This window comes from Lepidochelys kempii, chromosome 7, assembly GCF_965140285.1.
Source record: "Lepidochelys kempii isolate rLepKem1 chromosome 7, rLepKem1.hap1, whole genome shotgun sequence".
Taxonomy (NCBI): domain Eukaryota; kingdom Metazoa; phylum Chordata; order Testudines; family Cheloniidae; genus Lepidochelys; species Lepidochelys kempii.
This window is the reverse complement of record NC_136386.1, coordinates 114240587-114255129: the sequence shown is the minus strand read 5'-3', so window position 1 is coordinate 114255129 and position 14543 is coordinate 114240587. Positions and strand designations below refer to the sequence as shown.

The following is a 14543-nucleotide window of genomic DNA, read 5'->3' as shown; positions in this document are numbered from 1 at the left end:
CGCAATCACAGACATGAAGGTCGCTATCTTAAAACAAAAAAACTTCAAATCCAGACTCCAGCGAGAAACTGCTGAATTGGAATTCATTTGCAAATTGGATACTATTAATTTAGGCTTAAATAGAGACTGGGAGTGGCTAAGTCATTATGCAACGTAGCCTATTTCCCCTTGTTTTTTCCTCTCCCCCCCCCCCCAGATGTTCTGGTTTAACTTGGATTTAAACTTGGAGAGTGGTCACTTTGGATAAGCTATTACCAGCAGGAGAGTGAGTTTGTGTGTGTGTTTTTTGGAGGGGGGTGAGGGGATGAGAGAACCTGGATTTGTGCAGGAAATGGCCCACCTTGATTATCATACACATTGTGTAAAGAGTTGTCACTTTGGATGGGCTATCACCAGCAGGAGAGTGAGTTTGTGTGGAGGGGGGTGGAGGGTGAGAAAACCTGGATTTGTGCTGGAAATGGCCCAACCTGATGATCACTTTAGATAAGCTATTACCAGCAGGACAGTGGGATGGGAGGAGGTATTGTTTCATATTCTCTGTGTGTATATAAAGTCTGCTGCAGTTTCCACGGTATGCATCCGATGAAGTGAGCTGTAGCTCACGAAAGCTCATGCTCAAATAAATTGGTTAGTCTCTAAGGTGCCACAAGTACTCCTTTTCTTTTTACGCAGTGTCTTTGTTCACACAAGAATATAAAAATATCAAAAGTCAAATGAGCAAACAAGACCCCAAATTCTATCTCAGGCAAAACTTGCTCCTAAGCTTCCAAGAAGCTCTGACAGCCAATCACCACTGCTGAACAGTGCTGCAGATGATCCTCCAAGTGGCTCCTACAGTACATCTGGCAGGATTGCCAATGTTGCTCCCAAACCCAGGTCTCCCCTGTAGTATGTCATAACACTTCCAGTCCTATAACTGTGCGAGAGATTCCCAGAATGCGTTGCCATGTCCATTCCTGAGATTTATAATCATTATAGCAAGTTCAGTCTCTGCCTGTAGCAAGTTCAGTCGTATGTCTCCCCTGCAGAAAAGACTCCAGCGACTACAGTCGCCCCAGCCATTCTTCCTGTAGTGGGTAAGACATTCAATACATGTGGACAGCCAGAGGCTCAAAGAACACTCAAAAGGATTTATGGTGGGGCCAAGACCATGTCTGGCAAACATCCCTGGATGGCATCTCTGCAGAGCAAGTGGCCATGGAGGCCTCCCATGCCAAAGGGACACTTCTGTGGAGGAGCTCTGATTGAACCATGCTGGATTCTCACTGCTGGACACTGCATTCAGTAAGTACATTACCGGTGTCCTGCTAAGCATGAAAAAAATCACATAGTTATTTGGTTGAAATTTATCCACTGGAAACCGTTGCTAACAAACATTTATCCACTGGAAACCATTGATAACAAAATGCCAGGTTGAATTTTTTTGCTGGAAAATGTCAATGCTGGCAACACTTTCTGATTTGTGTTTTTAATGGGAAAATTTCAAACAAAGCATTGAGATCGAAAGTGTTAGCATTTTTCATTTTGACATTTGAGTGGACATTTTTCCGAACTTCCCATTCCATTAAAATGTTTGATAGTTTGATTTTTTTTTTCCATTCTGTTCCAGGATAGGGAAAAAAAAAGTCAAAATAGAGTTTCCTGCAGGATGGGATTTCTGTGTTCTGAACAGCTTTAATAGCATTATAGAAATGTGTGGTGTTGTAGCCATATGAGTCCCAGGTCATTAGAGAGACAAGGTGGGTGAGGGAATATCTTTTATTGGACCAACTTCTGCTGGTGAGACAGACATGCTTCTGGGCTTACACAGAGCTCTTCTTTAGGTCTGGGAAACATACTCAGAGTGTCACAATTAAATACAAGATGAAACAGATTGTTCAGTTTAAGTAGTTAACACATGTTTCAAGGGACCGTTCAAGGTAAAGTAGCCTGTTAACACCCCTACATCCATAGGGAGGAAAGGAAGTGGGCAGGGGAAAGACAGCTGCAGGGGGCAGGGAGAGGGGGTTGTTAATGGGTTATAGATTGTTGTAATAACTGCTTCTAGAAATGCTGAGTATGTTTCCCAGACCTGAAAAAGAGCTGTGCGTAAACTCAAAAGCTTGTCTTTCTCACCAGCAGAAGTTGATCTCATAAAAGATATTACCTCCCCACCCTGTCTCTCTCATTGAAAGATAGAGTCAGATCCCCAACTAATGTAAATCAGCATTAACTTCAATGGAGCTACACCACTTTGTCAGCTGAAAATAAAATCCTAAAACATTACTTAGGACTCGTATTGAGGGTTGCCAGAGAAAGAAGAATTAGACGGTAAAGGAATGTTGTTACCATATAGTTATAAACTCACAGAAAATTTAGATTAAAAACACCTATTAAATCATCCAGTCCACTTCCCTCCCACTGCATGAGTGTCCCAGAAGCTCATTAAAATACATGTTGTCCCTTTCACACCTTTGCTGCAGTTGCTCAAAGAGGATCTGACTTCTGCTTTTAATCAAATGCTAGTTAAGTTGAAACAAGGTTATACCGTGTGTACAGTACGCTACAGAAGGGGCTGTGAAGTGAGAGAGAAGGGAAGAGAGCGGATATTTCTACATGGAATATTAGGGAACTCCACTTCAAGAACCAATATGTAAATTGACCTTCTTCTCAAATTGGATTAAAGTTCAGAGGAGTCAGTTTCTGCTTGATTTAGCTGTGGTTGGTATTTTTATTAAGATCACATGCTAGTGAGTAGCTATGTACAGGAAGTTAAAAGGATATTATAAAAACATGTACTGATCATCCCCCCCCCAAAAGGTGTTACCTATGAAATTCTCTCCGCCCTCCTCTTACTTCTGTGTAGTGTAGATAAGGCAGTTGGCTGATGTGTTGGTGTTTTTATCACACCTTGCTGTAGGACTGATTCAAGCCTTCAATTAATTCCTTAGGGAAATGTTGTCAGTATCTGAAGGGGTCCCCTCTCTGAGGGTTTTCAGTGTCTGCTGGAGGAAAAGAGGAGGAATGTAGCAAGCTTTCTGGTGGTTGAAAGGAAAGTCCTCTGAAGATCTGGGGTTGGGGTTGACCACACTACACACCATGGCATAAGGAAGAAAGCAGCGAGAGCTCTAGAACAGCGATTCTGTGATTTTTGCCTCCTGTTGCTAAACCCCAATTAGCCTCTGCCTAGAATACTATATTTCATTTTCAGAGGAGCGTATGCCTCGGGGGTGTGTAGAAATGTCTAGGTTTGGAGACTGGTAAATTACAAAATGCAGGAGCTCATTCAAGCATTGCTGACTGGGTCACCATTCTGACTGCCTGCATTCCAAGCAGGCCAGCCACTGGGGGGCAAAGAGGGCAATTGCCCAGGGGCCCAGTCAATTTAAAAGGACCCGGAGGCCCCTGACCCTTTTAAATCACCCAGGCGGGCCACAGGGTTCCTAGGCACACACGACCGCTCCAGGCCCCATTTGCTGGCGCAATTGGCCAGCACGGTCTGGCTCAGAAGTGACAGATTCATTACTTCCACCCCGGGCCCCCGGCCCCTTTAGGGACGGCCCTAGCCAGGCCGGAATTGCTGTCAGTGGGCCTGATTCTAAGCACCAAAGCAAAAAAGTTCAGCAGGTGATTTGTTTTTGTTTTTTTTCCTTCTTCTTAGCCTTCACCCAGACAACCTGCAAGTGTCCCTTGGAAAGCAAGACCTGGAGAAGACAGAGTACCATGAACAAAAATTTGATGTGGAGAAGATCATTCGGCATGGACATTACAAAGAAAGGAACAATATTCCATTCAATGATATCGGTAAGCTCCCACAGTGTTGCAACATGCGTGGTGAACTCTCTGATGAGGCATTGTTGGTTGGACCTTTTCACAGATGAAAATGGAGGTGCGGTTTCTATGGGCTGCACCTCTCTATTGGGCTGATCCTGCTCTCACTGAAATCAATGGCAGAACTCCTGCTGACTTCAATCTGTGCGAGGACAGGTTCTAGAAAAGATGAAGCCAGTGTGTGATTGTGTACAGTGTAGGCATTCTAGATTTTCAGGATAGTTACATAAACAAGTACATAGTAGAAGAGGGCAGGGTCCAGCAACAGGTACAAATAGTAGATTTCAGGCATTTGCACAGTGCACATGTGTACATTGTAGATTAATTTTAATCCCCTTTCATCTTTATCAATCGATATATTCTTTGTTACCCTGTGTATAGCTTTACTTAAGCTGAAGCCAGTTGATGGCCATTGTGCTCTAGAAACGAAGTATGTGAAAACAGTGTGTTTGCCCAGTGCTCCATTGCCTGATGGGACTGAATGCTATATCTCAGGATGGGGAGATACTGAAACGGGTAAGCTATTTAAGGGTTGGCTGATCTCAGTTATACCCATGTTAGAATAGAGTAACTCTCTCAGCAGAGTTGCTCTGCAATTCCCTGGATCAGAATCTAGGCCCTAGTATCTAATATTCAGATTAAGCAAAGAAACTTAACCAAATACTAATCATGTGTTAACCTGTCTAGGTAAAATAAGTATTGACTTGAACCTTCATCCAGTATCCAAACCTTTCTGGAAAATCTGAAAAAATTCCATTAACCTTTTTCTTTGCCACCTGACACTGCTTCTTGGCTTCATTCAGAACCAAAAACAGAAGCAATAAGGTACCGTGAATGAGGCTATGCTTTACTTACAGTATTTCCAGACAGGATCAGATACTGGAACTCTTGCAAGTTTTCCACACCCATTAAGCTTTTGATCAGCAGCATCTGAATTTGTTTGCTGCTTCTACACATCAAACATCCAAATCATTTCAAGTTTGAGCAATTCTACCCAAATCTTTATTACAGCCAGTAACTCTGAGTGGGAATTATGCTTTTTTTTAAAAAAGATCATGGCAATTTTCTGAAAAGTGTATTTTCTCGTGTTCTGATTGATGTGTTGCTGTAAAGTAACAGAAGGATCATGTGTCACTCAGGCTGCGTTAGGTGGCTTAGTACTTTGCAACCGATAGTCTGATATGACACATAGGGCCAAATTCTACCTGTTGATGTGACTCCCATTGAAGTCAACAATAGCAAAGCATGTCCAGTTGTTTAGAATGCACCAATAGAATGTATATTTTTTTTAAAAAAATACAAATTGAACAGTTCTTTTAATTGTTTATTTAGAAAACCAATTACTTTATAAGCGTTCAAACTGGCTCTTTCTCTGAACAGAGCTATTATTAGCATTTCAGGAAATCACTGAGATGGCAAAATGTTTCCTGTAACTCTGGAGTAAGACCAAACTTATAAACCAGCCTTAAGTAGCTGCAGATATAGTGCTTTGAATCGGTGGCTCTCACCTTTAGATATGTCATGTCTTTAGATTCCCATTAGTTATCTCCTTTAAATATTGTAGGATTTTACCTTGCTTATCTGTTTCATTATTTTGTGTGTTAAAAAATATATAGTGGCTTGATTTTCAGAAGTGCTGAGCAGCTACAAATCTCATTGAAGTCAATGGAGGCTGCAAGTGATCAGCATCTTTGAAAAATCAGGCCATTAATGCCACTAACAAATGTGTAGGTGGAATGACCAAATCCTGTAGACCTTCCCCTGCCTCTACTCAGGCAAATGTCCATAACTTCTAGTGTTCTGATTGAAGTTCCCAGGCACAGCTCTAACTAAATGTGTATGATTTCAGACAGACTTCCCTCCCCCCCCATCCAAATTACAAACAAACTCAGATTAAAAACATAACATGAAGTGGGAAAGGGAAAGGTGACTTTCCGCATTTTCCTGGCACACATCTTGTAGGTGAAGGATCTCGTCAGCTGTTAGATGCCAGAGTAAAGCTGATCTCCAAGACGCGGTGCAATGCACGGTGTGCATATGATAACAAACTGGATGAAAGCATGCTTTGTGCAGGAAATCTGCAGACACCAGGAGTTGATACTTGTCAGGTCGGTTGCTTTTTCTGTATTTCTCTCTTTAAAAAAAAAAAAAAATCACATAAATAGGCTGTGCAGAGTAATGGCTCTGCCAGGATACTACATATATATTTCTGTTTCTCCTATCAATGCATTAAAACAGCCTTCTTCTTTCTTCAGTGTGATTTGAGAGACACAGTCTTAGAATTAATGTCATCACGATCAATGACAGAGAAGTTTTAGAGGTTCCGTTGGAAAAGTTCAGATGCTTACCCAGAACTCTTCTTAATGCATATACCTTCTAATCTCTCTCTCTCCCCTCAAATCTATCAGATTCTTCTTTGTCATGAGCACCAGACCTCCAACTTGATCTTCCTCATCAGATCTCATATTCATGGGGGGAAGTCAGGATTGATTTTACTGTTACTGTGGTGTAAATCTGAAGCCACTCCAGAGCTGAACTATTGTAACACAGCAAAACCTGGCTCAGTATGCCTCTGGAGTTCTTCCATAAACCTTTAAATGAAAATGACAAAACTAAAGACGGGCCCAACTCAGTTTCACAGATATTTTGATCCACAATCTGACTCTGCTCGTATAGTTATGAATCAAGGTTATGACCATAATGCCAAGTGACTTTCATTCATGACTCTGGAAGTGTCATGTGAACTTGTGAGATTTCTGCCAGTTTGAGCCAAAACTTCACAAGAACACTTTGAGTTTTCACTGTCATTTTAACGGAATCCAGAGAGGTGTCCTAAACCTAATCAGGATCTGAACACCACCTCCTTGGAACATCTGTATTAAGAAAAAAAAAAATCATTCAAAACCTCAAAATCTTGTGCTTGAGAGAGAAATTTTGTTGTTGGGCAACATTTTGCTTTATTTTAGAATGCAAAGAATGGCTCTTATTTTTTTGTCTCCTCAGGGAGATTCTGGAGGTCCTCTAACCTGTGTACAAAATGGTTCCTATTATGTCTATGGAATTGTGAGCTGGGGTGAACAGTGTGGCATAAAAGACAAACCAGGAGTTTATACCCAAGTGACAAGATTCCTTAATTGGATTAAATCAAAAATTCAGCAGGAGTCCAGGTCACGCAAGTAAGCGACACTTTCTGGAAAGGCAAATGGTAAACCTGAGAAATTTAATTTTCTTTATCCCTCCTCCTCCAACTTTATTGATGGCACTATGACAATATATCCAAGATGGTGGTGGCTACAGAGAAAATAGCAATAGCTGCTGCTTCAGAACTCATGCAGCAACCACAAATTTCCATCCCCAGCGAACAGTGAAAAATGTGTGTATGTGTGTAATATTTAGCTGAAAACTGAAACTCTCGTAGATTCTCTTAAGGTCTTTTCAGTGACTTACAGGGCCTGATCCAAAGTCCGCTGAAGTCTTTTGGTGGATCAGATAGAAGGAATGAGAGCTGCTCTGCTTTGCCCAAAATCAATCGGACAGTCATTTTCTTATTTTCTTCTGAGATTTTTGTCTTGTAAAACACTTATGCATGTGAGCAGCTTTACACCGCTAAGTATTCCCCTTGACGTCAATGGTACTATGCATATGCATAAAGTTACTCATGTACATGTGTTTGCAGGCTCAGGGCCCAATTTGTGTATCTCAGGCTATCAGCAAAAATATATAAAATATTTCTATAATGTAAATCTAAATTATTTCAAAATTTTGAAAATGTTGATGATTTTTTCTGTTTTTTTTCTTCTTTGTATCCGATGATAGCTGGATTATTTACTAAACCTAGATTATAATCTCTGAATTGTTAGACATAAAACTGGAATTCCATTTTATAGATAGAATTGCGTATTTTTGTCCAGTTATTCTACAGTCTTTAAGGAAAATTTGGAAAATATGGGATTGACGTTAATTCTGAGATGGAAGCGTGCCCACTGGTTTATGTGAAGAGTCGGTCTGCAAAGTGTAACAATGTCTCTCTCATTTGGGTATTTTTGGCTCTTTATGGTTGGTTTTAAACCTCATGCCATTGAGATGTTCTATAAACCGCCTGTGATGGGGTTGGGACTCACCACCACAGTGCTTCCTGTTGGTACCACCAGGAATTAGCTCAGTCCATGTGGAGCACCCTCTGCTGGTGGTGTCCTGTTGTCTCTCGCCCTCTGTTGGCATCTGGACCCACGTTGCTCCCTTCTCGCAGCATCCTCTTCAGGACACTGCCATCCAGCAGTACCCCCTGGTCCACGCTCACCCCCTGGTCCACGCTCACCCCCTTCCGGGGGGGGGGGGTTAACAGCAGTCCTTCTGCTTCACCCCAGCCACAGTGGCGAACCAAACCCCTAAAGTCTAACCCCTTCTGTCAGGGGTCAGGTGCAGTCCGCTATGGCTGCGTCTAATGGCTGGGTGTAATACAAGGGGGAAGATCCAGGCCCACCCTCTACTCTGGGTCCCGGCCCAGGGACCCTCTACTCTGGGTCCCGGCCCAGGGACCCTCTGGCAGCAGCCTCCCTGTCCTCCTTTGCTCCCCTTGTCCACCTCTCCTCCCTGAGCCGCTTCCCCTTTGGCCCCTTTGTACCTTGTGGGCCCTTCTATCAGGGCCTGCAGCCTGGCAGGTACTGGGCTTGAGTTCCCTTCTGCTCCCCGAAGCCTGCGCTGCGCTGTCCCAGGTGCTGGTCTCATCATTCAGGAGACAGACCTTCCCCCTTTGAAGGTCTGGGAGAGACTGACTGTCTCTCGCCTGGGCAGCCTTTATATAGGGCCTAGCCTGGCCCTGATTGGCTGCCACTTGCTCAGCCCTGATTGGCTCTCTAACAGGCGCTCCCTGATTGGCTGCCGCCTTGCGCAGCCGCTCTGGCCTGCTGTAACCCAATCTGGCATGTGAGTGGGGCAGCCACCCCACAACACCACCCCATAAGCCATCAGAAGCAATTCCTATTGAAGTAACTTCTAACCACCTTCTTCAGCGGTTTGCAACAGAAGACTCAGGTAGTAATTGTGATCTCTGTCAATCAGGGATAACACCTCTGAAGTCCCTTAAAGAATACGACCCAATTAATCAATGCTAATTTAGGTTCCATCAGCCCTTGCCTTGTGCATAGTCAGCTGCCAAGCCTTATCTTGTGTCCTTTAACATCAACGTGCCAATAAACCAGGAACCAATCCCTAAAATATCTACAAGCATCATTTATGGAAACAAATGCATTTGATTTATTCAATACAAATGATTTTACATTCTACAAATCAGGGCTTATTCATCTTTAGTACAAAGCTGAGCCTGCCAGTCATCTAGTACTAATTTCATTGACAGCCATAAATAAATACCATACTTTGTATTACATAAAATTATAAAGATCAATATTAAATTGCAGGGTCTGGGTGGTTGTTATTTTTTAAAAGAAACTGAAATACACCAAAACTGTTCTTAGATGCCACCTACTGCACTCCTTAGTCAGGAAAGCTATAGGACAAGCTGAAAAAGCTAAATGTTTTCATGTACCCTGCAGTGCTGCCTCATCTTTCTATTCATTTCTTGAGCAGCTGCATCTTCCTCCGCTTGACTTGCAGAATTTCTGAAGCATCAGGGTTGACGTTGACCTGCTGGGATCCTTCTGCCTCTGCCCGCTCCTGCAAAACCAAACCAACTAAGTTGTGGGGAAGAGCCACTACCAGGGTCACATGCTCCTCTGCCATGCAGCGGTGTGAGGAATTTAACAAATTAGGGGCCAAATCTGAGAAAAGGGAGAGAGAAAACACAGGAGAATCTCCACCCTCCCGCTCCATGCTTTAGGGCTTTAATCCCCTGCTCTCTCTAGAACTGCAAAGTGCTGCGTGTTCTCCCCCACATCCAGGTAGATCTCTAAACAGAAATCATCCTGCAGTTATTGCCATTACACTGCTAGAAGCCCACCCCAAGAGGCTTTCAACATAGCTGTCAAAGGGGAGTCAATGGCGGACTAGTTCCTAAAGGCATCTTGCCAAAATTAGGGAAAGGGAAGACCAGGGAAGCCATGCAGGGACTCTGAGCCTGCTGCTCTCATGAGTATACCAAGATCCCTGTGGACCGAAGGCCACCCATAGGACAAAACCCTCTGCGTGTTCCCCAGGGGAGCCAAATCCTGTCCACCCTATGGAGTTTCCTAGCCCCAGCCTGGACGCTGAACTTCATGGAGAGTGACCTGTGCTCTCCTCCCTAGAGGAGATGCCTCTAGATGAGGGTTGAGGACAGTGATAGGGTTGTGTGGGGAAAGCATGAACGGACACTGCCCTTGTTCTGTGGTTAAATAACGGGGAGACTGCAGCCTCCAGGGCCTCTCTCTGGTCGCTTTCACAAGCGCTCAATGGGATGACTGCTCAGATCCTGTCTAGGGGGCTGGGTTGTGTCCGAGGTTTTGTGAGAAGTGCGGTTTATTCCACTTACCGCTCTGTGTTCATACTGGGCATAAGTACCCTGAGATGCCATTCCCTGAGCATATGCCAGCTCCGCAGCTCTTCTTGCCATTTCCACTTTGTAAGAGCCTGGGGGAGTCCAGCCAATGCCTTTGATCCAGTTCAAGTCAGACTTGTATTTGACCTGGAAAAATGCAATAGACACCATTGGGTATTATCAGGTGTGACTCTAGTCAGACCACACACATTAAAGGTTAGACAGGACACACGCCAGGTGCTACAGGATCGAGGATCAAACACAACTATTTATTCTTAGAAAACGGATGCTCCTTTTTTAATTACAATAGGATTTTTGTATTAATCAAGACTAGTAAGCAGGGAGGGGTCTACAAGGATCATGAGTAGCTGATAGCCCTTGGAGTGAGTGCTGAAGACATAGCCTATAGAGCAAATATACTTACATCACTCTGGAGTCTGTAGGCCTGTTTAGCATGCTTCAGATTCAGCTGCTCGGGATCACAAGTGTACCGGTGCAGGGGCTGTTTGTAGTTTACATTGCTGACTAGCTGTTGGCTCTTCTTAGCATGGATGAATCTGGGTTGATTAATGTGACTCGTGAACTGTGTCCTGTTTTGGGCAAACTCCTTCTTGTATTGGTTGTCGCTCTGGAGTTTTCCCACCCTGACGAAATGCCTCATTTTGGGATCGTCATTTATATTACGGAATCCGATCTGTTGGCCTTTATCCCTCAGGAAGGCCTCTTTGTACCTGAACTACAGATCATTGGAGAAGGAAAATCTCATTTGCACATGCACATTATGATACAACTGCCTTATTAATTGAATTGCCCCCTGCCCCATCAATAGCTCTCTCTTCGGCAGGCACAGGCTCCCCCTCTGTGCACTTAAACCAAGAGGAGTCTGACCCACGTATATTTTTTGTAACAAAGCCATTATTTACAGTACAACTGTGTAACCACAGTAGAATAAACTCTTTGGTAATTGTTAAAGAAACAGGACAAAATGTATGAAGCCACCACCCCTGCCAATGCAGGACCATTTCTTGGAGAGCTGTACGCCTTTTTCCTTGAGCTGGCTAGTCCGTTTATAAATGACTCAAGCAAGGTCACTTCAATTTCCTTGCCTATGTGTTGAAAGGGTGACCCAATGTCTTGTGCATTCACACTCAATCTAATAAGTGGCCTAGGTAAGCCCACTATTTTGACTAATCAAAATCTTGTACCCAATTCACAGTACTATATCATCAGAAATCTACCCCCCGTGACTGGGTGCTTCAAAAATACTCCCGTCAAGGACGGTATATTATTAAACGGCATTCCTAGTGGAAAACTTCTAACTCAGTTCTGCACAAACATCTGGTTTGACGACATAACCACCTCACCCAAACTGGCCTCCACAACCCGCTTTTTTATGTCAGGGTTTAATGGTTTTGTAGGATTGTATTTTGTAAACCAAACACTTCTTACATCACTCGCAATTTCTCTTGAAGCTTTAGCTGTCTGGAATGGGATGGCATCCAACCTAAAATCATAGCCAGCTGCCCTTGTCTGTTCCCAAGCTGTTTTATACATTTTCTGTGTTAAAAAGAAGAGGAGAAAACAGTCAGTTTATTAAATCTAATTTTGTGGCTGCTGTAATACATGTTTTATTCTAAAGAATTCATTGTCATGATGAATCTGGATACCAATCTCCAAAGATTTGTGATCAGATTCTATGGCACTTCAGTTTCTTTCCTATTAAACACAATGATGAAAACTCTCATGTCTAAATACAACCATCAAGATTTCTTTTTGCATTTGCACATGGATTGGTTTTTATTTTATTTAGTTTATATTAGCGACTTTGATGCATCAGCCACATCAGTACTGCATCAATATTGCCCTTATTCTGTCTTTTGATGCATCCACTTGCAGAGCCTGGGGTTTTGTGTCTTCAGAATTTCCGTACCAGAGTTTCAGTAACTAGTCATTTCAACCTTTTCTAATGTCCTCTGTTTCAGTCTCATGTTACATGTGGTTTCATTAACTCATCTGGAATAACATCTGCCTGTAACACATTGGATATGACTTTGAGGCTGTGAAATGCATTCTCAAAGTGAAAGTGCTCTAGTTCTGGTTCTTGCCCAAGTGGAATTTATACAATAGCTTTCAGAGTGGCTAGGATGTAGTGTCAAATCCTATTTGCTGGCTACATAAACTGCTGTATCTGATTTTTTTAAGTCTCAGCTGACACTTCTATTTTTTCCCTTTCTAATTTTATTCACCTGCACCCTCTGAGGCTGTAGTCTAGTTTTTCTGGTGTCTGTTTTACACCTGAGCACATCACCAATATACATTTCAAGTTCTAAAATACATTAACCCATTTCTCATGTTTTGCAAGTGAAGGTGGTGTTTTAGCAAGACAGCAGATTGAGCCAGGGAAGGTTCTGAACAGTTACAAGAAGGGAGGTGGCAGTGTAAGGCCCACTAATGTGCCCTAATCCTGGTTCAGTCTCCAGACCTCATCTGCCCCTTGCTTCTCTGCTGAGAATTCCAACCAGGAAGTTCACATGTGGAAACCGGGATGGTTGTTCTTCACGTGTGGACACCTGTTCACCTAGAATTGGACTGAGGCCCCTCAATAGCCTTCAGTCGGTCATTATTAGTGTGGGTTTTATAAGACTACCTGCTGCAATGTGAATCCGATGATCCTTATTCTCTCCCCAACAATGACATCTGCCCCGATGCTGAACTTGTACCCACAATGCCCCTTTATGTTTAGTAACTGCTGGGTGCAGGTTGTTTGTGACATCGCAGTCATTTCCTGTCTGATTTTTTTTTATTTAATCTCTCAAAGCTTTTCGTTGCCACTGTGAGTCTTAATATTACATGGGTCCTTTGATCTGGAACCCCAGGAGTCATTTTTCTTTATCACAGTGTGCAGAGTTTTGTCCTCATCCTCAAACATTACATCCATTTGATTCGCAGTTATCTCCACAGCTTTAAAATATCAATGGCTCAGGTATGTCTCTGTTGTCCTCTGGCTTTTTCATTTTCAGTCAGACTCACCAAAGGGCACCTTAACTTCTGTATCTATAGGAAAACTTCCTAAAGCCTGTTTTCCTTGATGAAGCAGTCCAGTTTATTACAAAGTCTATCGCCTGAAATGAAATGATCTGTCACTTACATCACTGATATGAAGTGCATTCAGACGGGCTCTGATAAAATCTGGGTGGTCAGGAGGTAGGGTGTATCTGTGCATTGCATCAGAGTCTCCAGACCTGTACAGCCTCTGTGAAATCAAAAAGTATTCAGCGTGAGGACTGTTGCTGGCAGCATTGTTGAGAAAAACCAATTGATGCACTACAATGTAACAAAAAGTTAAGGTCCATTACAGTAAAAGGAAACATACGTCACTGCACTGGATGTAGCTGTGCTTAGCATGGATCAGGTCTGGAGAGTCAACCACTGTGGTGAACTTCATACTCTCTCGCTTCTGACGATACTTTGCCTGCAAGTGAAAAAAACAAGAGGCTTCTATTAAATAGTGATCAATGAGAATTTTGCATATGTGACAACAGGAACAAAATGACCAAAAAAAAAAATCACTATCCTGAAACCATGGTGTTAAAAACAAAGTGTTTTTGCTTTAGTGCCAACCCTTATTTGAATGCTGGCAAATGTGGTTCCAAGATGCCACTGCAGTGTGCACAAATAAAAGTTTCTTTTCTTTTTGCAAACAGGAGTTTGCTCTAACAAACTCTCTTCTTATATACAGATCTCATGTACTCTAGTTAGGAATGCTACACAGAGTTTCTGCAGTAATAAAAGATGCTGGTTAGGCTAAATCAACCTCCTGATGATGTTATGCACAATAACATGCAATTTTAAAAACTGGAGCTCATCCACTTAACATTTCGTACTGGTGTTTACTGCATTTATTTGTTTGCATATTTTATTTTTAGACAAGCATGTCCGTTGGAATAGAAAATATGCCACGAGTGTCACAAGTGGACTCTCATCTCCCATACTGCTCTTTGGTAACTTACACTTTGTATAAACAGGCTCCCACATCAAAAGGAAATGATAAGCTACATTCGTAAGTGTCATGTAAGGAGGAGCCTTGATGGTAAACAATTCCAAATCCCATGAAAAATTTATCAGTACCTCACTGATGAGCTCTCCAGCCTTCTTTACATTTTCTATCTGTGGAGATCTTAGAGCCAACCAACCAACCCCTTTCATGAAGTTCAGGTCTGATTTATAGCGAGACTGTTAAAAATGAAAATGGTTAGCTTTT

The 14543-nt window shown here is 42.7% G+C and overlaps 2 protein-coding genes across 3 annotated transcripts in view; one reads left to right on the top strand and one right to left on the bottom strand.

The window, feature by feature from the left end:
- HABP2 (hyaluronan binding protein 2) overlaps positions 1–7608 on the top strand; it is a 42228-nt gene extending 34620 nt beyond the window's left edge. For both annotated transcript variants that reach the window (XM_073354973.2, XM_073354972.2), the window contains 5 exons: positions 1029–1284; positions 3641–3783; positions 4192–4326; positions 5773–5918; positions 6814–7608. In XM_073354973.2, the coding sequence (XP_073211074.2) occupies positions 1029–1284; positions 3641–3783; positions 4192–4326; positions 5773–5918; positions 6814–6990 (857 nt within the window). In that variant the 3' untranslated portion in view covers positions 6991–7608. The remainder of the gene's footprint in view (positions 1–1028; positions 1285–3640; positions 3784–4191; positions 4327–5772; positions 5919–6813) is intronic.
- A 1692-nt stretch (positions 7609–9300) lies between these two features.
- NRAP (nebulin related anchoring protein) overlaps positions 9301–14543 on the bottom strand; it is a 58491-nt gene continuing 53248 nt past the window's right edge. The window contains exons 36-42 of the mRNA XM_073354971.2: positions 14411–14515; positions 13656–13754; positions 13431–13535; positions 11732–11839; positions 10707–11018; positions 10277–10429; positions 9301–9483 (exon numbers count right to left, since the gene is read on the bottom strand). Coding sequence (XP_073211072.2) covers positions 9382–9483; positions 10277–10429; positions 10707–11018; positions 11732–11839; positions 13431–13535; positions 13656–13754; positions 14411–14515 — 984 coding nt within the window. The 3' untranslated portion in view covers positions 9301–9381. The remainder of the gene's footprint in view (positions 9484–10276; positions 10430–10706; positions 11019–11731; positions 11840–13430; positions 13536–13655; positions 13755–14410; positions 14516–14543) is intronic.